We start from the raw sequence: 24,683 nt of genomic DNA on the forward strand, positions 1-24,683 counted from the left end.
AAGCTGACTGTACACTGTGCTGTAACACAAGCCTATTGTGGCTCCAAGAGGTTGTAAGAGTGTCCCCCAGGGATGGGGGCTGGAGGAAAGCAGATTACAGGCAGCTACGTGAGAAATTATGGCCTCCCTTTATCTGGCTCCCACAGAGAAAGTCATCCAAAGTGCAGGACTTTTCCAGGCTTTAGTCAACATATAGTGACAGGGAGGGTGGCAGTTTATAAAAAAAATTGGTCAAGGAGATTCTCTTTGTTTTCTTAAACATTCATCCAGTCCTTAAAAAAAAAACAGAATAGCCATAATATTGAGCTCCACATGCTGTTTTTGTGAAACTGAATGAGTATCAAGCCACATTTTCAGATCTACATTTCTGAAGTGCACTTTTCTCTGATGATCTGCAGTCCCTTCTTACAAGGCGTATTTTACACAGTTTTTGGCAGGACTTATCCCCAAACCAAGAGAAAAAAATAACTTCTTTTTGTTTGCTAATTATACCATTACCTATGCTTAAAATCAGGGAAAGCAAATAGATTGAAAATTTGACCCTCAACTATATGTGGGAGGCAGGCTGCCAAAAAGTACTGAAACACATGTAAGTTTTGTTTTCTTAGCAGGAAAGAGAGCAATTGTGAAAGCCCGAGGATATCTACACTGGGTGGTAAAGCTAACAGCAGAAAATCAAAGAAATCTTAGCACTAAGCCAACAGTGTAACAAAAAATAGGAGTCAGCTCTTCATGGCCATGCAGATTATCACTCCGATAAGACTGTGATAGAGGGTAAGAATTCTTTCCCAGTATGGTGTTGACACTGCATAAGCTTTAATCTGTTGTTCTTTGGCTTTCGGATCTCTTGCTTCACAACACAAACACTAACAAATTGACAAAAGCTGTGTTTGCACATTAGACCTACTTGCAAACTAGCATTTCAAGTTCAAGTTTGGACATACAAGCACACAAAGCAAAATGAAGTGGAAAGCTGTGATTTTAATGGGGATTTAATCTCTTTTGTTCTTTGACCTTTTGCGGCTCTCAGAATACCAACGCTTCTGTCGCATGAGTTGCCTTATTGGCTTAGTTCGTGCTGATACAGCCAAGCAAGCATTCAAGTGTGACTGCAGTGCAGGGTTTGATGGTATATTGCACGCTTTCTAACAGCAAGTACAAGAGTCTTATCAGCACTGCCCATGCTGATGGGGTACAGATCCCATGAATCAGCCCAGGAGGCCCAGCTGTGATCTCAAGTGCAGCGACTCCTGCAGCAGGACAGAAAGAGCCTCAGAGCTCAGACAGAAAGTAACTTTAGAAGGAATGGCTCAGGCAGCTGGCAGTGCACTGAGTTTGGGGGAACTGCTAAGCCAGCTGAGTATCTGCTCTGCAGAAGGTCAGAGAAAGGCAGAACATTACTGAAACAGGACTACAACACAATTCTATCAAGTCTGATTATTGAGAAAACAGAATACTTCATTTTAGTGTATCTAATAAGGGAGGTTTATTTCCCTGTCCCTTTTAAGACACAAAGCCTTCTCGTCTAAAAACTCTGTAACCAAAGTCTCCCAGTCAAAAGTGCAGCAGGAACTGAATTACTACAAAAGGAATCCACAGGAGAAAAAGAACCCACAGCAGGAGAAATGAGGGCCACAACAGTGATCAGTCAAGATGGACCTAGCAACATTTTGTGGATTACCTCTGTTATAACAGGTCTAACATTCTTTCACTGAACTATTAAGAAAAGAAAAGGAAAAAAAAAAAAAAAAAAAAAAGTAATAAACGGAAAGAAAAGAGAAAATAAGGGGAAAAAAAAAAAAAAACCAAACACCACAACGATTAGGCTTCTGACATTTCTCATAACAATGTATCTCTCACCTGAGCCCTCTTTTCAAAAATTCAGCTGGGTACACGCTAATAATGATACAAAAGAAATAAATTGGGAGATTCTTTCCAAGCATTTTTCCATACAAGTTGCGACTGAAATTCTGGTTAGTAGCAGCTACATCTGCTATAATAGGACCTTATATGGACCTTATATGGAGGAAGAAGATCTGGTAAGAGGAACAGATGTCACATTTGTAGTTGAAATCTGAGAAATTACTGGTATCGATGCTTAACACCATTAGAGATCACCAAGAGAAAAATTCCTGGTTATTGATCAGATGCAGAAGAGATTTGCATTTTGTGGGGATAAAATGCAACATAAAAACTGCAGGTGCAGGGTTCAGAGTTTTTCATGAAAGTGATTCAGCCCCTGAGGGAGAAAAAGTTAATCCTATTACACTGAAAGAATCAGCAAAATTTAGGAGTATACTGTGTATTCAAACATATAGAGCTGCCAAAGTTCAAAAACCTCCATGTTTTTGAGTGGTGTCCAGTGAGTTGTGAAGAGTTGTCCATGTGATCATGAAAAGAAGTAGTAGAATGAGTGAACAGGAGTTCGGGAAGGGAGCTGCTACTGTCATTTGGGCCTGATCATATCTCAGATCAAAAGCCTCAGATATTTTCCTCACATAATGAGGGGTTTTAAAGTTAAGTCTTGTCATATATAACAGAAGGAATACTTTCATCTTCCTTCAGGATAATGTTTTTATAAGGCAGGTCTAGCTTTTGTTTGGGTATCACCTCTTTACAGCAACTATGCAACAGCTGTATTCAGAGTGTGCTTCAGCCAGTTCTCTCTTTTGCTTTTTCATTGCATATTTCTATTTTGGGAGATCTGAGGTAGGGAAAAAAATGCCAGGTGACTAGAAAGACCCTGTCTCAAATATGGGATACATCCACTTATATGGGAAAATTAAGCTGTGTGACCTGCAGTTGTTTCCCAGAGCACAGGAGCACGTTGGACTGCCAGCCTGTACCATCTGTCAGACATAACCCTCACACTTCAGAAGGCTGGATTTCACACAGTTAATAAATTCCATCCAAATCTCAAAATGTTTCACATAGTCAGCTGAAGAATACCTCTGATAAGGCGTGCTTGTACAGCTTTACAGACCCCCATGGAATGCCATGCCAGCTTTTCCATTGAAGGAAATAGAGATAATGTTCCTGAACAGTGAATGCTGAAACTAAACAATTAAATAAGAAGTAAATGTACTGCAGAAGACTAAAAAGAAAATAACTACTTAAACTGAACAAATTTTTAGTGAAAGCCCCTTATTTCAGTCACCTAATGGTACTGGTATACCCAGTGCCAAATATAGAAAGAACAATGCATCACGGTAAGGAAAAAAAATGTTTCTGCATTTTTGTTCATTTTTTTTTTCCCAAAAGAACAAAATCCATAGAACTGCTTTTGGAAAACTATCCTTAGGCAATAGAAGGTTGTCACCTGTTTTCCTTCTCTTATCAAGGACAAAGCAGGTTCACAACACCCCAAGCATCCCCATACTTGCTGATAAAGATAATTCCATATATTCTTATAAAAAAGGGGAAGCCTGAAGAGCTTACAACATTGCATCTGGCTAAATAGCTTCAAAACCAAAAATATGTAGCATTACCTGCTGGGTGCCACCCAGCCCAACAGTACATCTCAGCTTGTGAGCTAAGCACATGAGCTTGGGGCATTTTCTGTTGCCCCTTTCCCTTATATTCTCCAGCACCCAGAACTGTTGTATTAGGAACCTTAGGTAATAAAAGCTTACCTTATTCTAAGTCCATATATAAACTTGCTGTCCTTGAATTTGTCTAATCCTCTTTGCATATCCTGATGGACAGAAATACAGGTGGAACAGACTGAAAGTCTTTCAAGAACACTTGTAGAACCTTCTTGGATCCCATGGATATTGTTTAGAGAATTTACATTCCAAGTTCTATATTCATGCTAATTTTCAGGAAACTCTCCTTATTAATATGTCACTCTGCTAAGATCTCCCTTTGACCTGAGGGCTCAATTCTCCAGCCTCTGAGAACACAGATTAACCTAACTGAGAAGTTGTTTTATCTGGAAATGGGATAATTCAGGGAAATTGAAATTAATTCATACAAATGTATCTGACAGAATTTAGCCTGAAGCATTCAGTAATGTGCAAAACTAAGTAATATTTTTAATAAAACAAAACCACTTTATGTGGGAAAGAGAATGTTTAAGAATGTTTCAGCATCTTTGTGTTTCTCGTTAGCCTCCCTTGGATGGTGGCAAAAATCATAAACTTCAAAGGCCAAAAGTCTTTAGGTTACTTTAACTCTGTGTGAGTCTCTATTCCACATGGATTCCAGGGTCTCTCTGCTATTCCTGTTTGTTCATGGCATGTTAGAAAGTTTACGAGTCACTGACCAATACTTTTATTCTGGTATTATAAATGGGCATGGCCTCTTCTGCTCAATGTTTATGCAAGTAGGTATTGTCAAAATGGCTAAAGAAAGTAGTAAATACCAATGCTGCAGTAACCAGAAGATTCACAGCTACACTGAATCAGCTTAGTGAGAAAGAATTGCGAGTCTCATGAGTAAATTTCTAGAAAATATTTCTACAGAAAGATTCCTATGATCTGTTTTGGATTGTTTCTATGAAGAAGCAGTATCAAGGCTATAGTTCTTTCTAAACAGTAACTAATGATCCACATATTACAATAACATGTATTAGGGGTTTTTATTGCAACTTAGAGATCTGAAAAGATACTTCTTTATTTTGTATATTCCTACATACTACATTACAATAGCAGCAGAGATTGAAATTAGTCATTACTGTTACTATTACCAATTAAAAGACAAATTGACTCCTAATATTCACAAATTCCAAAATGAAATTGAAATTCAATATCTAGTATAAAGCTTTAAAAAACATCTGAGTTGATATCACTCTGGAAGTTTAGCACAAATACAAAAACATATTGCTTTTTTTCTCTACAATTGTCAGTAAAAAACTTTTAAAATTATAAAAATGTGCTAGCAAAAGTAGAGCTAATCCTTTGAGAACAAAATGTTTTATCTAGTACAATGTTTTATTTAAACTTCAACTTGTGTATACCCAAAATTTGACTTCGTCTCACAAATACAATTCAACATGTAAACAGTAAAATATATAAACAGCTCACTCTTTATTAGCCAAAATGACCATTTTTTAGAAACAACCCAAAGTAAAAATACATATACATGTATTTTCATGTCTGCATACACACACATGCATGAAAGTGTTCCCAGGTTTGTTGCATGAACCTTGACCCTTAATGTACCCTGAATCTGCATTTGTAAGTTTGAAACCATGGAATTAATCTGGTTTTTATTTATTTATTTTAATATGGTGTATTATAGAATACCCGCACAAGAAATGAAGGAAACTGCTCTCACAGGGCTCCACAGTGTTCATGTCCTCAGCTTCTGAAACATTTAAGTCTATTAACTTGCTGGCAGGCTCCCAAGGAATTTCAAGGCATCTGTGCCTGTGCTACTTATTTTAAGCTCTGTCTTCCAGTGTTACGAAATCTCAAACTCTTTTGAGAGCAAACTCTTTTGACTTTCTTAGTAATTCCATTTCATGTGGTTCTGGCTTTCAGGCAGATTCAAGAATGACATAATCGCCTTTTCCCACCCACAGGTTTTGCCCTGCTGCTGTTGGTTACACCCTTGCACGTAACATGCCACAGCAATCTTTGTCTGAATCCATATGCCCAGAAATGGAAGACAGCCCAGCAAAGAAGACTAAAGCACAATTTCTTGGATTTCCGTCAATCACCATAGGTTGAATAAGGCTTCTTTAGGATTTTTCCTCTCAGTTAATATTACTTCAGCTACAGTGCAGTTCATCTCAGTCCCAAGTCATGTTACTTCCAAAGGATGTGAACCAATTTCCCAGTAAACTTTACCCCCGTTAGTGAAGCAGGTATGTTAAATGTAGTAGCAGAGAATAAACAAACTTTAAATGATCCTTTTGTATTTTAACTATCCCATTTATGCAAATGCACTCAAAAAATACAGAATTCTTCATCTTAATTTAAAAAAAATACTAGAACCTGGCTAGCATGCATTCGTAAGAGCTACTGCAATCACATTTTGCATTATTAAAATTCTGGATTACGTACCAAGCCCCACAGCAGCAGGATAAATATCATAAGGGAAAAGCACTTTCTGGAGTTTGTTATGAAAATGAGAGAACTAGAAGCAATCTGCAATCCTGTCTCACTGTCCAATCTCACAGAGTCTACCTGAAGACTATGAGAGTGTTCATACATGAAATATGGCATGCTAACACAGCATAGGGAGTATTTCTTTGCCCTTTGAAAGTCTCCAGAAATGTTGCTTTTTACAGTTATGCTTTTCATGCTTGGTCAGATTTTTAAGTAACTGAACAGCATTGTGGCTACTCAGGTCTCTTGAACCCAGGACTATTGAGAGGCATTGGTTCAGGTCAGCGTCAGGGCAATTTCATAGAAATTACATTGCTGCTTTAAGAGCTGGCACTAAACTGCCAGGCAAATAAAAAAGCATGTATCGTGCTTAAGAAAACACTAGACAATGTCCAGAAGAAATGGAGAAGAATGCATCAAGCTATCACCACAAAAAATAAATGATCCAGCCTGGAAAGATAACGGATTTCCTTGTCTTCTTCAGCAATGAGCCAATTCTGGAAAAAAATTACAACTGGGCAAAGTGAGGCAGTGACTCAGCATCAGGATGTGCAGTCTAAAGATAGAAGAGAGAGTTCTCATGGGACCTTGTCATAATCAGCTACATTTACAGCTCTGCTGGGCCCTCTCCTAAGTGGAGTGCAGCTAAGAGTCATGCCTTTCTCTCACTCCCAGCAGTGACGGATAATCCATTCAAACAGGTATCTAGCAGGAAGAAACCTGTGGGATAGGTTAGAAAATCGTGTTTGTGATGGCTATCATAGAGTGAAATTCACTGCAACAGGAATTCCATCTGAAATGTATCCTGATGATTATTTCTTTCTCTAGACTCTGTTCACAGTGCAAGCCGAAGTCATATTTTTGTTTCTGTGATGAAAATTATCTGGCTAATAAATTACAACACTTTTTAAAAAGGGATAAATCAAAAACCCTGTAAAATTCTACCTTGGTGTTAAAAAGTCCAAGGCACTCTGAAACACATCCTCTCAAGGCAATACTTAAGTTCTAGGAAGTTTTAACAAATTCATCTGTCTCTGGCTGACAAAATAAAAGATTATTTAGCTGGCTAAGGTCTTAAAATTTTACTAAGTCTTTTTAACTCTGCCTATAATGAGATCTATTTCTTCTGGTAATGCAATTATTGTTAATGGGTTTTCTGATACTAAGAAAGAAAACTAATTTTAGCTGCAGTGCAATTGCAGTTATTTAAAACATTAAATTCACCCATCCACATAAATAGTGACATGAGACAGTTTGTCATTAATAACATTACACATGCACTTTCAAAATTCTTTCACACCCTATATATTTTTATGATACATAAAGACAAAAGTAGCTATGAAAGTATCCAACTTCTACCATTACCTCATGGCAAAAAGATGATATTTCTCTAGAAAGACAGTAAGAGTTTTTCTAAACAGACAGGTAGAATGTGCATGCAATGATAGGCTGTGTCAATTGATATTTTCTTTCTGGAGCATTTCAAGGGTAAAAATCTGAAGCTTATCCAACCTTCCCTAACAACCATAACAGTGGGAACACTTGGGGTAAGTTCTCAGTGCCAATCATCACCCCAAAGTGGTCAATCTTAATGGAAACCCAAGCTTGAACTGCTGGCTAGAGCTGAGCACACAGATTTATTCTTCTGCTGTGTTTAACAACACTGTTGTTAGGAGGTCTGCTTTTTAATAATATTCTCAAAAAATACTGTCAAGAATTTTGCAAAAAAAAAAAAAAAAAAAAAAAAAAAGTACTTATTTATCAGCCTATTCACGCAAAGCTAAAGCTATTTTAAAAAAAAATACCTAGTTAATCAATAGACAGAAAATCTCAGATCATCCACCCACACATCAGAACAACTTGCATTGAAAAAATACATTGCAATGAGTGACTCATGATGAATTCTACTCCATACTGGACAAGTAAAAACTGTATTTGTCAAAATAATTATTATTGTTAAAGCCATGTTCTCCTCACTCTGTGTTTAAAATTCCCTCATGTCCAGTGCAAACACTCCTGCATTTAAAAGTTCTGAATTTAATTCTCAGCTTTCAAAATATTAAAAAAAAAAAAAAAAAAGTAAAGTAAAAGAAGCCCTTGGAAATATTAGCATTTTAGTGTACCTAATAAAAGAACAAATTCCTGTACTAGATATTTTTCACCAAGTGTCATCAATGTATCAAGTGCTTACACATCTCTTTTCCCATTTAAACTTGCAATAAAAGCTTCTACAGACTTCCATGAGGGAAGTAAGAGCAATCCAGCCTAATGTACTGAAAATCCTGTTGCTAATTTCCAAACAGTTTAACAAAATGAGTGTTCATGGTACCTACATATTACTGCATATTGTCCTTTGGTTATTTTTCATTTCACTGGTAACACAGAAGAGACTACATTGTGTGGAGCTGCAGCTGACATTTAAATGTTGCTTTTAAAACATGTAAGATTTCTTATTTAAAAGTAAACTTGAAAGTTTGGGAAAAAATAATGCTTATAAATTAAATCAATTTTACCGTCAGTTTCTGCCCCATAAATTTTTTTTTAAAGACTTTCTCTCAGATGGAAAAAAGACTGTTTCATTCATTCATGGGCAATACTTTGGCTCCATGTGCATTTATATAAGTAAGAAGAATTTTGGACCTCCTTTCTATTACATCAATAAGCTTTTCAATTCCTTTTCTGCCTCCTTGGCTCTCCCAGTATATTTTGTCAAGGAACAAAGACTGGAGCAACTTCTCACGTAAACGCTGGCCCCTCAAAACTGAAACTGCAGATGCAGGGAATCTGGAAAAGTACAAAGAAATTCATCAGTTTTTGCCATTATTCTGAAATGCAGTATTTATGTTGTGGTTTAGCAATCAATTGTACAAATATAGGCTGCAACTCAGCAAAGGAAGTCCATGCAGGCCTAATCATATGTATGTTAATTGTACCTTTTACAGCTGTGGGATTACTCATACATTTTTAGATACTTCCTGTCAATGTCTTGGGCCAATGATGTATATTCCAGTAACTTAGTATCTCCTACTCAAACTGGGAAGAAATTATCAATCCCTTTACAAAATTTTAATAATTTAAAACTTACTCATTGATTCCTTGTAGTATTTTGAAGTCAAGATTGTCCTCATTTCTGTCAAAGAAACCCTTATTGTCTATAAAGACCAAGTGCCTTTGGTCATGCCTTCTCTGAATGATGTGAGTCAGGTTAATGGCATCCTGATCATTGCATTTCAGCTTCAGTCCTTGCTGCATGCAGGAATCCTCCTTGAGAGGTTTGAATCCACAACAATTTCTGTCTAGTCGATTATAGATCTAAAACAAAGTACAGCAGAGCGCCAAGTGAAAACAATACCCAAGTACTTGGGGCAAAGCGTCACTGTAAGACATTGCTCTCTAACCCAGCTGACAGGAAAGCAAGCTCAGGAGAAGTGCAATTAAACACAGTGAAACAGCATTGAAGAGGTGGTCCTCATACCTCAGGTACTGCTAAAAGCAATTTCTCAGACTGTGTATATTATCCATTTTGTAGCCATTATCTGTTACATCAGTAGAAATTCTTTGAATATAATGGAAAAATACCACTGTGTAAGTGGAGTAACAGGATGATGAATACAATTCTATTTTCTTTGTCAGAAGCTGATTGTTGTTTTGGTTATTTTTACATTTTCTCTGCTGGAGAACAATAGAAAGAAATAGCAAAGTCTGACACACACATAGGATCTTCATTTTGTAGACTCTATTAGGCTAACAGTATGCAAAATAAGTAAAAAGACTAGCGAGGGGCACAACAAAACCATCAAAAGCTATAAAATGTAAGAACAGTGTATTTATAATCTCAGAGCAGCCTCCCTGTGGTACATACTTTTATGACATGATGGTCTAGACTAATTTTTCCCATGCAAAACCTTGATTATTCATCACTCAGCACTTAGCTGGAAAGCATACATAAATCTGGCCTAACTTTGGTGGTGTAAATAAATCTCTTTTGACTTGGTCATTTCTGTTCCCTTTCTTAAAAACAATGACAAGAACAAGGCACATCCAGAGCAATGGATGCCATTTTAGGATAACCATCTAACACAGGAAGGATAAATCACTCCTTGAAAGTGCCTCTATCCCTTGAGAGTAGATGAGTAGCAATTCAACATTGCTACAGTCCTGAGCACACAAATAGACCTGGATTGCCCTTAGAAGTCTCACTTTGGACTTCCACATGCCCCACCTTTGCTGCTGGGCACAGGAGCCCTCTTTAAGCACACACTGCTCAGCTCTCCTTTGAGTCCTTCAGAAGAGGGAGTGTGTGGGGTTGTTTCGTGCAGCTTGTTCCTGGGTTGTTGGTTGAGGTTACTGCCAGTCAGTCTTGGAGCTGCCTCGTCTATACCTGATCGTCACTGGGCTACAAATCGGTCCTGTGGCTTTCAACCATCCTTCCTGCTGACCTGCCTCTCCTGCTGCTGGCCCTGCCGGTCCTAGAGCTGCCTTTGGCTCCAGCTCATCGTCCCAGAGAGCAGAACTGCTCCTGCTAACAGGTGTTTAGGGAGTGGAAGTCTGGTCTGGTGCATATAAGACTTAATGAGTAGCTCATCAAAGGTCAATCATTTTTTCTGTCCTTTGATGTTTACTGTTAACTCTTCAAACTGCTCTAAGCACAAAAGCATTACTGTTCACATAAGCCTTCTAAAAGTACAATTTTATTTTTATAACATCCCAGCAAAATGAACCGTTAGGATCCCACCTGATGCAGAACTTCGTTGTATGTTGAAATCAAAAGGCCGCCTCTTTAATCAAATGAAAGTCTGAGAATTGGGGTTGTTTTGATTTTGTTTTGGGTTTTTTATAAGTAGTTCTATTTCTAGTTGTATTTATGATAGTATTTGTTTCCAAATATCAAAACCCTGAGGAAAGGAACAGACTTCTCTTCCTCTTTCTCCCTTCATGAGCAGCATTCATTATCTGAAGGCTGAAGAGCCCCTCTTGCTTCCAGAGTTCTCTCTCCTAGGATCTCTTATTTAATCCACACGAAGGTAAAAAAGTAAAGTCTTTCTTCAAGAAAGACTCCTTCAATGTAAAGACCCCATTCCTTTACAGTTCCCTACCTGCATTAAATAGACAAGGAGATCTCATTCTTACAGACCTCTTCATAATATCTTGCACCATTTCAGTGCTAAGACATAATGATAAAACACTCCGGAATTGATGCACATAGTTAAGCAGAATTTTCTGTCATACATTTATGTACATGAGGTTCCAACCCCCAAAATTAAAGAATCCATTTTGCTTGAGTTCTTGCAGGAGGCAAGTAAAGGTCAACTATAAGCATTTTATACCCTGCTCCTATGTTTTGCAGCATTTGAAAACAGAGATTAGGAAGATCTATAAGAGGTGCTAAACCTATGCTTCTGAGGAAATTATGCTTAATAGAGAATACTTTTCACATTATTCTTTATTTCTGAATGACTCATGAAGCACAGATATTTTTATTTTTTTTTTTTAGTACAGAACCCTTTCTTGGTATTTTTTGTTTTCAAGTTTTCATATCCTGCTGCTGATAAACTTTGAGAGCACACAAATAAACTTGTAGTCTTTAAGAACTATGAGAGTCACTTTCACTCACTTTTTGGAATGCATGTTCTTGTCTGGTAGGCAACTGGAGATATAAATCACTCTGATACCAGCTATTAGTACAAGAGTAATTTGTCTCCTGTCATGCGAAGTTCAATCCTGTTGTATCTTATTTTAACCAACCGCTCCTTCTGAATAATAGAACAGCAGATCTATCATTCAGCAGTTGCTGCTCTACTCCTTCTTTAGTAAGCCATTGTCTAGGGTTTGGGTTTTTTTTTTTAAAAAAGGAAAAACTATCCACTACAACTGTTACCTTGATCCAGACTGCAACTCACCAAAACCATTTCAGTCACCTCTTGGGGCTGGGGAGGTGCAGGAAGGACCACAGAGTAAACAAACATTTACAGTTGTGAACACAGCCAAGACCTCTGTTTGGAGAAACAAGGAGTGAAGGAGAAACAGTATGCCTTCCTCAAGGTGAAATAAATCAAAGCAAAAGCCTTTGCTTTCTCTTTAAAAAGAAATGAGTCAGTTAAGCTTCCTGCCTGATTATAAGCGGCATTTTGGATATTTTAATCATAAGAAATAACCAGAAATCATTTCAAAGTATGTAAATACCTTTCTTCCCCATTTTAAAAAAATGAAATATAGTAAAACTACTTTTTCTAAAAATCCTGTGTTTGCTCACATGACTTATAAGGCAAATAATTGTGTTCAGTAAACATTTTACCTGCAATAGAAAATCAAAGAGTGCCATCTTGGACCATTCATGATGATGAATTTCAGTACAGCCCCACTCAGTTTTGGGAACTTTACTATTCTGCCAGCATTTCCTCTTCAATAGCTGCTGATATTGTCCCCATGTTAACCTCACTGAAGAATGGGTACTATTATCTGTTGGACTCAGTGAGGAATCCCAGAGAATAACAGGACAGGCTTGACCACCTGAAAAAAGGAAAAATTATCATTATTATAGCACAATACTGTCAGTTTTATTTGAATGTTCTTTAGACATTGCCTAAGCATTAGTAATTATACCATTTTACAAATCTGGCAGGAGAACCAGCCAAGGACTAATATCTTGACATTCTTTGGTTAATGTGGCCTTATCCTACATCCATAACCAGCCACCACAGGAATGGAAGCATAGGCATAAATACCTTCAATATATGGAAAATTTTCCTTGTTTGAAGCAAGAGATTAATGTACCAAATCATATACTAAACCAAACTATTAAAAAGTTTCTAGGTAGGTTAAAAGCCTACAATGCCACCGTGAATCCACAATTTTATTTTCCCTCTGATGTCAGTGAACTGCTGATTTTCAAGAGCTGGAAACTTATGTCAAAGGGGTTTTCTTTGCATCACAGTCATAGAGACACCACAAATCCTATATTCAAAGTGGATTTATTCTGTTATTTTTAGTATTTTAAACCTATAATGTATTACTCCACAGCTCTGAAAGGATATATGAGGATAGTAGAGACTGTGAGCTTAGCATTCTCTTTGGTGAATCCTGGTGTGAAGCTTCACTGTGAAGCTTCACTTCATCAAAGAACTTAAAATTAGATTTTCCAGTATAAGAACTGCTAAATATATTTCACACAACATCCTATCTTATTAGGAAACTCTCCTTTTATTCCTGATGCAATGCTACTGCTGCTTGAACTGCTAAGGACCGTGCACATTAAAACAAAGAAATCATTTATATTTTAGGGTGTGTAGGCAGAAGATCAAAATAGGTTTTGGTACAGAGAGGAAGAACCATTTAACTGCAAAGCTTAACTGCTGTTTACTAAAAAGTGTTGGAACACATATAAAGCTTTAAAAATTATTCATATTTATCTTGAAGTTCATTGAACTTAATCTACACTATTGCACAACTTATTGCATAGCTATGTGCAGCCTAAAATGTCTCTTTGTCTTCCATGTGCCCATGGTGACAGAGACAGATCTGCAAAAAAGCTTTTAGAAACATATGAAGGCAAGAGGTCCAGGCCACCTTCTTCAGAAGCAAACCAGACAGAAAATAGCCCATGGAAAACAGGTATCAGTGCCAATAGCGAGGTAAAAGCTGCCAATGTCAATGCTCCATTTGTAAGCAGCCAGGACTGTGAAAAACAATCTCCACACAGCTGAATCAAAAAGCAACTTGTTCAAAGGATGCTGACTGTTGTAAAACAACAGGTAAGAAGTTATCTTTGCCTGTACCTTGCACTGAAACCTGTGCAAAGTTCCATCTCCCATTCACCAAACAAGCACAACAGATTGGCCCCTCATGCATCCAGCCCAAAAGAAAAGCCAACTCCTTTCCAAACCAGAGTCCTGATCTCTCTGCCATGGCTTGCACATACAAGGTAGTCCTTCCAAAGCCAAGCCAACCCAACAACCCACCACCTCTTTAACTTCCCTCCCAACTGCCCAGTGTTTCCTTAGAACCACAGAATGTGTCTTTCCATTAGGAACATCAATTGCTCTTTATGATCAGTATTACCTTTATCAGCACACTCCTCACTCTCCTCAACTGAAAAAATGAGCTAAGCACTCATGACAATCGGGCTTCTCACCTACTGAGGTGCCTGAATAAGTATTTAGGTAACTTATTTGGGAAATCCTACCCATTTCTCCATCTCTCTCACTCTGGGTCTATCCCCTACATTGTAAATGATTTTTCCCAAGTTAGGTCAGCTATGGGCTAGACTTCTTTCCTAAGAAAGTTGGAGAAAGTCTATCTAAGCATTGGAAATTCTCACACACACACACACACAAAAAGGACAGCTTTTCTCAGGAATAATCTGATCTATTATTTTTGTATCTCCAGTAACAACTCATGTAACTTCATGAATTCTTCTACAAATCAAATACATCAACAGTTTTCTAAGAAAACAAACATCTCCTGTCTAACCAAAAAGGACATGATAAACAATAGTAATATAAATACTTGAAACTATGAATAATATCATGCCAGTTTCCATTAAGATTAAAAAAAAAAAAAAATACTAAGGTTAAATACAGGAAATGTTTGCATTTCAAAGGAAATGGGAGCAGAAAGATGATAAAAAAAATCTTTCAACTCTGTAATATAAATTGGATTACAGGAATATGAAACAGCAGTTTCAGTAAAGAGCTGTGACTCAAATTTTTGACACTAGCAGGAAAAACACAAAGATGCTGAATTAAAGGAGATAAGGGGTCTGATTCATAGCTGCATGAATTGGCATGATCCCAATGAAATCAGTGGAGCTTTTCTGATTCAAGCCTCATGAGGATGGGGCTGAAGTTGCCTGAACAGTGAAGAGACCCACAACCACAACTGGGAAGGTTGAGTACCTTTCAGAAAAAGTCCAGTGTATTCTGTATGTGCTTATTTCCTAGCTAGCTTTACCTATTAAGACAGAGCTGCTTTTCTATTGCTACAGCGCACTGAATCTCGCCCAGAGCTGATTGCCTTAATTTTATTTTTATCTGCCATTTTAGATCTATATATCTCCTTAACTATCCAAAGGCAATCTTCAAAATTGTGTGGGAAAGGTTTTTCAAAAATCATGCTAAAACCATCTTCCTAGTAATTCATACACATTTTTGAACATCAAAACATTTCTAAAAATGTCTTAGATAAATTGAATAAGCTAACACAGATGAAACCTCAGGCTGCTGAGATTAGACCACCTCAAGTACTCCAACTGCTTCATGTGCTGCTTGGTGATGTATCACTGCATGGCTTCAACACAGGCATCATCTTAGATTTCCACACCCCACATCACTTTGAGAATAAACTGTATGCTTCTGAACTTCTTGTGGTTAGGAACCACATTTTGCTATTTCAAACATTACTCTCATCTTGTGCTCTGACTTACAGCTACAGCACTTTTTCTAACTTCCTTGAAAGAAAATATTTTCAAACATGCTCAGAAGATCAACACTAAAACCAGAAAATCTTTCATGAGGTAGGTAAAGTCCTTTCTCAAACTCACCATTGTCCACTGTAAGGCAGTACATCTCACCACTGCCACATCTGCAAGAAGAGTTTAGCTGTCCATGTATTAGCAGGAAAGGATAATTCAGTGTGGAAGATGAGAGGGACCAGCATACAAAACGCAATTTTGAGAGTTTAAGTTTTTAGGGAAAATATAAGGAACAGAAGCCGAAAGCAGAGAGAAGTTAGGCCGTTTATTTTTCTTTCGTCCCCATGCACCTCATTGCAATGTTCTGTCCTGTGTTCATACAAATGTCAGTATTAAGGAATGCATGAAATGTGCATTAGTCTCTCTCTAGACTATGGACTGCATTACTGCTTGTACATGAACTTCTCTACCCAATGGAACACTGGAAATATGCCTCTTGTATCCCTTTGAGAGGTACAGCACTATGTGGAAGCATTTCAGAGCACTCTGAATGCATAAAGCAGTGTTAGATTTTTATTCTTTGTCCTGACATTAGTGATTCATATTGCATAATTTTTGATGGGATGTCAAGAGCAAGCTGATAGCACAGAGTACAACACAGAAAAAACTAGGACACCTTTTATGATCACACAGAGGCCAGTAAAGCAAAACAAGTGCAACCAGTGGAGTATCATTCACCCATTTGCTCTAAACCAACCGTGAAAGGTGTTACTCAGAGGAAGAGTTTCTTGCATATATGGGGGGAAAAGGAGGTTCTGGACAAATAGTGGATTGAGTACACAAGTGCTCATTATTCTCAGTTTAGTCAGACTCGGGATATCAGAAAACCAGAGGGGAAGAGAAGTAGCCATCAGCACGCAGTAGTTCAGTCCCCCAGCAAGTGGTGTAACAAAACTGCATAGCAACAGCTATTGTACCAAAAGCTGAACAAAGAGCCCAGCCTCGTTGCTGCTATCCAAGGAGCCAGAGCACTATTGTTACAGCTGTCAGCTGAGACAGAGGAGCCAGAACTCCAGCTGTAGCTCAAGCCTAACAAATACTGTCACTGACCCACTCCACAAATGCAATTGCTGAGCTGGAGGCCATGCACACACTCATTTGACTTAGCTCCTGTGCAAAGGTCATCAAGGTAGGGCTGTGACAAGCACGCAAGGTCGCTTGTGTCTCTTCTTTTCCTCAGGTATGAAATAATGAAGCTTCTTAGTGTTGTATTACTAAGGTGTCCATCCCAAAACTCAGACACATAAGGGTCGGCCTTCATTTATTCCACAATAGACACAATTTTATGAATATTTCTTGGTGTTTTACAGGCTTGTTCTTTTTTTAGACATGTTTGGAGACATTTTTCACATCTCATAGGTAGCAACGGAAGTAATGAATGACTGCTTGTGTATGCACAAAATCATACCCTTTTAAACTGTTATGCCCAGCTCAAAAGGGCTTTTCCTACCTATACTACTCAGGCCTTTTACATTCAGTCAATTCATTGTAAAAGTATGAGAGAAAGAGTTACCATACCTGATTTTTTCCATCCAGGATGGATGATGGAAAAATTAGACAAGCCACAAAAAAATTCAGTTAGCACTTGAAAGGGTTCACAATTGACTAGGGAAGGTGAGGGCAGCAGACAGGGAACTTGAATACAGTATTTTGCTAGACTTTAAAAAGAAGTCAGTGTCAGATCTGTGGGAATAAGGGAAATAGAACCTGTACAGGGATTTGCTAAGCAGTTCTCTGAAACTGCTTTTGACAAAATGAATGACAGTTTTGAAAAGCCCATTTTTTAAGATTTTAATGCTACATCAAACATGTCTTGTTGGATCACATCACAACTGAGGCAAGCTAAAGCGATGTGTCGGGGATAGAGATATGTCAGCCCAGAAATAGTGTACATTCATACACACATGCAGTCTCTAATCCTGCATTGCTTGCTTTCCCATGTGAATAACTGATTCACACAAGCCACTCTAAAAAACTATACAAAGCCCACCTATCTTAACTTAAACACGTACAGGTCCTTTAAATGAGCTAATTGCTCATGTTATTTTTAAGAATTATATTTTTGCTCATTCTCCTAACACAGATATTTTCACATTATGCTAGATAGACACAGGCAGGTAAATAGTAAAGAGCTCAAGTAGTTATTAGGCGTCTGAGTTCCAGCATATTTCCAGGCTAAAGAAATCATGAGAGACAAGGTGCAGTCACTGTTCCAAGTGCTCTGCTCAGCCTTTAGCTGGAAAAAATGAAGTGAGACCAAAATAGCGTTATTTTTCTTCTCATCACCTAGCAACACTCCTCTTGCAATAGGAACTTAGCCAGTTATGAGGAAAAGAAAATTAGAGGGCAGAATGACACACTCTGTCCCAGACAGTCCAAAACATACTGTAAGGTGACAGACACTGAGCAACACAATGCACAATTAGCCTAATAGCAGTTTTCCAAGGTTTGCAGTCTGTCATCTCTGCTATCACACTGTGCAGAGCTCCCCCAGCCGAACTACCTTAATGCCTTATGACAGCTCTGTAGCAATAGATCTTGCTCCTAAAAATAAAATAGGCATAATCTATCTTCCATGCTCTGCAAGTATGAATAATATTCAGAAGCGTCCAAACTGTTGTTCCTAGAGATTCATTCCCATTGTTGTCCAGTCTGCCAAAGGGAAGGTTTACTAAGCAGGAAAACACTGGAGATCACGAGCTTCTCTTCCTGCTGTCAGACTTCAGAAAATCATTCTTGCATTACTCCTCTTTTTAAGAAATGCAGACTGATATAAAAATATTTGGTATAAGCTGATTTCAAAGAAAGAAATTAACAGCAAAAACACAGCTAGATACTTTTGCAATGATTCACTAAAATGCAACATTAGTCCTTTTGGATTTGTGACTGTACAAAAATAGGACTTATGTTGAAGACATATTTAAGAAGGTAGCAATTTTAAATTAGACAACTCTAACTTATATTACACGTCTGAATTCTGTCTTTAATTTCACTAAAGATTAAAAAATCAAAATTTTAATTGGAAACTCTATACTAATCATGTAACAGGCATATTGAGATATTTACTATGTGTGGCTTTTTTGGATAATACATAGATGTGTGAACCTCATAGTGAGTTCACATAGTGAACCTCAAAATGTACAGCAGAATTCACTGAAGTGTAGTTTATTTGGGTTTTAGCTACCAGAGGAAAGGGAAGTACTTTTTAAAAAATTTTCAGTTCAGGCAGTCTGCAGTGAAATGTCATGCAATCTACAGATTGCTCTTTCTCTTTTCTTTTGTTCCAGACTCGAGTGAGGAAACTGTTACTGCTCCCAGCAGCTCTATGGTATTTGCTGCAAACTCTGGGGTATTCATCCTTTGGAAAGGATAACTGCACTGCAGAAGTTTCACACAGACACTGGCTTTATTTCCCTGACTAACAATGGGATTAGTCCTCGGGCTCGCAGGAGTTAAAGGGAGTGGCTGCTGCTGCCCCATGGCCAACGCGGAGCAGGAAGGAAACCTCTGCATCCCACCTGCAAGCTGAAAACCAGACAAATGTGTTACCTTGGAAGAACTCTGATCTCCTGCTTACAGAAGGTAAGCTCCTGTTTAGCCCCAGGATCCTGTCCAAGTGAAAGGCAAACACCTCACTCATGTCGAGAGGTCTTTTGACAATTCCACAGTGTCCTTGGTTACAAGCAGTTCCCATAGTGCTGGGACCTCTTGCAAATACTACCAGGACTGCTTTGTGTGAAGGTACTTCTTGAATGCTCTCTATGGGAGAATCTGCCAGCATGCGCATGTTTAGGATGTCATCTTTGCTCATCCATGAGGGAGGGCTCTCACTGTAAATCCTGATATTGCTTTCCTCAGGCTGGAGCTGCGCCTTTACAGCTCCAGAAATCCTCCCAGGTCTCTGGGGACCTCTCTCCCTGATAGCCATTCCTTTATGTCCGTGTTCATCCAGTCGGTGCTTTCTTGCCTCCAGAGCGATCGCTGCTCCCGTTGTGCCTGCAGCATGTGTGGCCCTCCCCGGCTGTTGGGCAAAGGCCTCTTCCCAGCCCAAAAAAGTGGCTTTTGGAAAGTGCTGCCCATAGGACAAAGGGATTGCCGTTTTCTTCCTGCGCTTTGGCTTCACCGTGCCTCTGATGTTGGCAGGCTTGCTGCGCTTGGACCGCAGGGTGATATAAACTACATTGGGTGGCAGCAAGGTCCCATTGCTACCAAGCTGGGGTTCCTGGAAATTGGGTGGTGACAGGGTGCCATCCAGTGGGATGCCCAGAAAAGGAGTTTGAGCTGCATCTTGGAGACTCCTGGAACCGATCTTTTGATGTCCTCCTTTGAGCTGAGGTAAAACATGACCCACTTGGCTGACAAGGAATCCCAGGTAGATCACACAGGCAGTGCCCACTAGCAGATTCCTCCTTGTCCTTGGGCGCCTGCAAGTCCAGAGCCTTAGCACCCGTGAGGGCCACAGGCAGCAAATAAACAAGTTTTTGATTTTACTTGGCTGATCAAAAGGGGTCATTTCTCTAGTGAATCCACATGATGAAAACAGCATAAAGTCTTCTGTACATTCCAACCAGGATGATGATGATGCATGATTTCCCTTCCCCAATTTTTGTTTCTCCTTTTCCAAGTAGCTTCCAGCATGGATGATGGACAGAGGCTACTGATATGCCTGGGAAAGTGGTCAGCACTAAGGATGCTGACACTCCACCTTCTCAAACTGTTAAATTCTTATCAGCCACCACAGGGGAAGTGATTGGTTTCAGAGAATGAATGGAGCCAGCTGCGTAAGCAAAGTTTACTGACTTGTAGTCTAAAAGATCTATGTATCTTCTTTGCAAACTGCAAAAAGAAAATAGTAGCATTTCCTTTCATTACTCACACATAGCATTTGTGGCTCTATATTTTTCAGAGATAAGAAGTTCTAGATGAGGAAGTATGCATGTAGGAATTTGTCAAGATACATATTTTACTTTCTCATTACAGTATAAATCAAACACCAAAACCATTAAATACAGGCTCAATTTTCAAACTCAGCTGGATTCATTCCAGCATTAGAAGAAATGCTTGTCAAAACCAGATCATTATCTTTTTCTTACGAGAAAAAGTCTTCACTAAATCTCATTTTATGGAAATGTTGTAAATGATCCAAATACGAATCAGTGACTAGTAATTAAATATGCACATATTCACTAATATAAAAATATATTAGTAGTGCCAAATTTCCCTAGCTGACTATGAATATAGTTCCCATAATTCATAAATGCACATTAAAATTGAAAGATGGTTAATCCTCTTCACTCTTGTGAAACCATAAAAAGAATTTAGCTATAGTTTTAAAAATAAAATTACAGTGGCTTATATATCCTTTCCAAGAAACAAAGAATAAGCACATATTGTACATATATTGCTATAAAAATAAAATTTCTTACCTATTCAGCTTGACACATCCTTTGTTCTGGTAAACTCCTTAGATTAATAAAAGTAACTGAGTAAAAGCTGGCATCTAGAACGTATTTCACTTTTAAGTGTGGTTCACATTTAGGTATTTCATTGCAAGCTAAGAACTCTTGAGAAGCTAACTTTACTGAGAGGTGCTTGCATATGAACTGCTATAAACTTACATGAACCTCACGTTATAAAAAAAACCAAACCAAACAAACCCCACACACAAAACCACAGCAACTTCTATTTTAAATTCTGTAATGAAAAGTTCTGTGAGGTATGTGCCTTTCAAAAGTGCATTCCATCTATTTCTAACTCCTGAGGGCCCTCTAGTGCACTGCATACAAATGTACTGAAGAAATTCCCTTTCCTGAATAGTTTTTTGGGGGTTTTCTGAGTTTGAAGTACTGCCCACTCCCTGGATTTCAGAACTTTTGGGAATCATATATTGTTGTGATGAGAAGTGAAAAAACACATAGCCAATTTTAAAATGCTATTAATCTGCTATTAAACAGCTCAAGGAATGTCTTCTGTTTGTGCTTTATGAAGCAAGGCATAGCATAATCCCGTACAGCTGGAAAAGTTGGGGCAGACAGAAGTTAAGGGCAAACCTCTGACATCTGACTCCTTTCCTAGTCCAAGTTTAAAATAATAAAATGTATATGTTCACTGTAATTCAAAGAATGGAGATATTCTCTTCTCCACTGCTAATACTAAAGGAGAATAGACAGTTAAGAAGTTAGCTTATGTTTCATATTGGTCCAATATGAATTTATAAAACTTTATGAGTGTATTTTTTTTTCACAAGCCATCACTTATCCTTACTTTTTGTCTAAATATATACTGTCAGGTTAAAATTCTAGTATCCATATCCAGTAAAAGAGCCTTCCTGTCACCTGTTTTCTCCAAATCTGGGGGAATCAGGATTGTAAGAAATCTCTTGCTCCACTTCAGTTCTTCTCTCTGTCTTTTTTTAGCTCAACTTTGACTGATGGGACATATCCCAAACAAAGAGAATTTATTCCAAAAGCTCTAGACAAGTTGCTTGAGTTGGAAATGCATCACAGTTGTTTTCAAATAACTGGCTCCTGCATGTACACAGCACCTGTCTATTACAACCAAGCAGCACCAAAGCACTGTACACTCCAGTAAGTAACAGCTCTCCTCTGCTATAACAATTCTCTGAAATTCTCTGTAATCTATATGATCTTTCTACTGTTACTCTTTAAAGATTATCTGGAGGAAATTATAAAAGGATATGAAGAGTCGTTCTTCACTTCTCATTTCATTTGTAGCATTGAAATTGTAATGTGGTGTACACATTGATGTACAGTGTTGACTGCTGGGGTTTTTTGAGGCTTTCTAAATGTGATAATAGCAATGGTATTTCCTTTATTTTCCATGTTCAGAAGAGAGAACTCTCTTCTGAGGTATGTTCTTTGGAATGGAAGGTGGTAGAAAATCAAGTAAATTGAACAGAGTATCTTGTTAGTTTAACAGATGTTTGCCTCTAATTTTGGAGTTTTAAAAGGCAAAATATCAAGTGAATTTTTTTTTTTTTTTATTTCAGCCCTCATGGTGTACAGCTCCAGTACCCTAGCAGATACCATAAAATAAGGAAGGCTGAAATTACTATGGAGTTGTCTGGAAAAAAAAAAATAATAATAAAACATTTCACTGCGTTTCATAAGAAACAAAGAAAATGGGTTTTCTTCAGGTGGGTACTATTCTTCTTTCTGGAATCTTCTAACCCAAAGCTTCAGCAAAACACTGAAGGGCACTACTAAGCTGGAACAATACTTCCTCTGTGGTAATAAAATATTTAAGACAAACTTTCAGAACAGCAGTTGTTGTCTGACCAAATTCTGGCCTAAATTATTTCACTTTGCTACCTACAGCTAGCCTGTAATGTCTGTCAGATTTTGTATTTGTTCCATGCTGTAATGGATGCCATCTGCATCCATTAAATTCAGCTTTTCATGTCATTTCTTCTTATACCTATATGTCATGGTCAGTGTTGTACCTTCCTAAGGTGAGAAATACAAGAATATAAAATCTAATATATGAAAATAGCAAAATAGCACTGAATGGAAGAGGGGAATTAAAGAAGCATTTTCTAGTCCTTCACCTAGGTATAGTTTTTAAATGGGAATGAACAGCTGGATTAACTATTTGCAATTTTTTTTTCTTTTGCTTGGTTTAGTTTTTGTTTAACTTTGCAATTCATCTCCACCTATACCTGCATTTGAAGAGGTTTTCTGCTGGTGCTAGACAAGCTGCAGAATCTGAAGCAGCAGGTGGCCTGCACTGCTCCTGGCAGGAGGTCTCTGGCAAGTCTGCAGAGACAGGTGGAGTGTGCCAATGCCCACGAGTCACAAGGTCCTGCATCTTGACTTCTCTTTATCCCTGGGCACCTGAAAGGATGTGGTTATAGACTAGGTTCCTTAACATGTGTGCTCTTACTTTCTATGTGCAGACACTCCAATGTAAAAGGTTAACATTTTTCCTACCACTTTTTTTCTGAACAAAATAATGTAACACAAATACTTGCAGTGTCTTTAGAATTCTTTTTTCTGTGGGCTACCTTTCTGATTAAGATAGGGAACATTATTTCTCTTGGATGCACTATAGCCATACTGTTTCCATAGAGTTGTTCTGCTATTCATCTCTAAATGACACATGGACAGACATTTATTTTAAAATGACTGATAAATGATGCATTTCTAGCTTTATGACTGACAACTTATTCTCCAGAAAAACAAAGTAAGCCCTTATTATGGGTAATGTAGGTTTGATTTGCAAAATATGGAGCATTACTTTAGAAGGCTCATGCTGTGTTTGTAAGGAGATCAATTTAGGCTGCCATCTGGAAACTGTACTTCAAGAGTACAGAGAGAAATGTTTGCTTCGTGACTAAACATGCTGACTAATAGTCTGTGCTTTAACTGGTCCGGATCAAATCCTTACAGGGAAATCTGCAAACATCTCTTCTTAACATCATGCAAAAGATTTTTTTCCGACTTGATTTTGGTTGCCAAACAACATAAAGGGCTTCCAGACTACCAAGTGGCAATTTTTGTGCTTAAGAAAAATAAAAACCTGGATGCCCTGACAAGGTTCGGTGCTTTCCTTGCCTTGCTGCGCACCACAGGGCCAGAAGCTGCTGCATGGCCTTGAAATGTCCCTGCCTGCCCTGAGATGCCTGCTCCCCTCCGCAGGTGCCTGCAGCCCCAGCCCTGTGACAGCCTCCAGCAGCCGGGGGGACCTCAGGGGCCGGAGGAGCTGCAAGGAGGGCATGCTGTCCCCTCTGCGAGCAGCCCCATCTTGCAACCCTGTCTATGTTCCTGGGCAAGTGCTGCCAAAACTTGGGTGCCTTTTCTGGAGTACAAGTCCTGCGAGGAGCGGCTGTGGAAGCTGGGGGTGTTTAACCTGGAGGAGGCTCAGGGGAGATCTTACTGCTCTCTACAACCACCTGAACAGATGTTGTAGCCAGGTGGGGTTGGCCTCTTCTCCCAAGCAACCAGAAACAGGATGAGTGGACATAGCCTCAAGCTCAGCTTGGGGAGGTTTAGGTTGGACATTATGAAGAATTTCTTCACAGAAAGCATTGCAGTGTAGGGGGAGGTGGTGGAGGTGTTGAAGACTGGACATGACACTCAGCAGGTGATTAAACACTGGAATGGACTGTCCGGGGAGGTGTTGGAGTCACTGCTCCTGGGGGT

At 38.5% G+C, this 24,683-nt stretch overlaps 1 protein-coding gene across 1 annotated transcript; it reads right to left on the reverse strand.

The window, feature by feature from the left end:
* Nucleotides 1-7,920: 7,920 nt before the first annotated feature.
* Nucleotides 7,921-20,247, reverse strand: GASK1B (golgi associated kinase 1B). The gene is made up of 4 exons (XM_040064944.2): nt 19,072-20,247; nt 12,349-12,563; nt 9,139-9,365; nt 7,921-8,837 (listed from the first exon to the last, which is right to left on the reverse strand). The coding sequence occupies exons 1-4, from the start codon at nt 20,066-20,068 to the stop codon at nt 8,630-8,632; spliced, it is 1,647 nt and encodes a 548-aa protein (XP_039920878.1). The 5' UTR covers nt 20,069-20,247; the 3' UTR covers nt 7,921-8,629.
* Nucleotides 20,248-24,683: the final 4,436 nt, after the last annotated feature.

Source organism: Hirundo rustica, chromosome 5 (genome assembly GCF_015227805.2).
Source record: "Hirundo rustica isolate bHirRus1 chromosome 5, bHirRus1.pri.v3, whole genome shotgun sequence".
NCBI classification, from domain to species: Eukaryota; Metazoa; Chordata; class Aves; order Passeriformes; family Hirundinidae; genus Hirundo; species Hirundo rustica.

What these genes read in the sequence shown, in the direction of transcription:
- GASK1B (XM_040064944.2), bottom strand. Translation starts at nt 20,068, where the DNA reads ATGCTGTTTTCATCATGTGGATTCACTAGAGAAATGACCCCTTTTGAT. An exon ending in TCTTTGATTTTCTATTGCAG is followed by an intron (nt 9,366 to 12,348) that starts GTAAAATGTTTA and finishes ACTTTGTTTTAG; the next exon opens with ATCTATAATCGACTAGACAG. An exon ending in ATACTACAAGGAATCAATGA is followed by an intron (nt 8,838 to 9,138) that starts GTAAGTTTTAAA and finishes GTACTTTTCCAG; the next exon opens with ATTCCCTGCATCTGCAGTTT.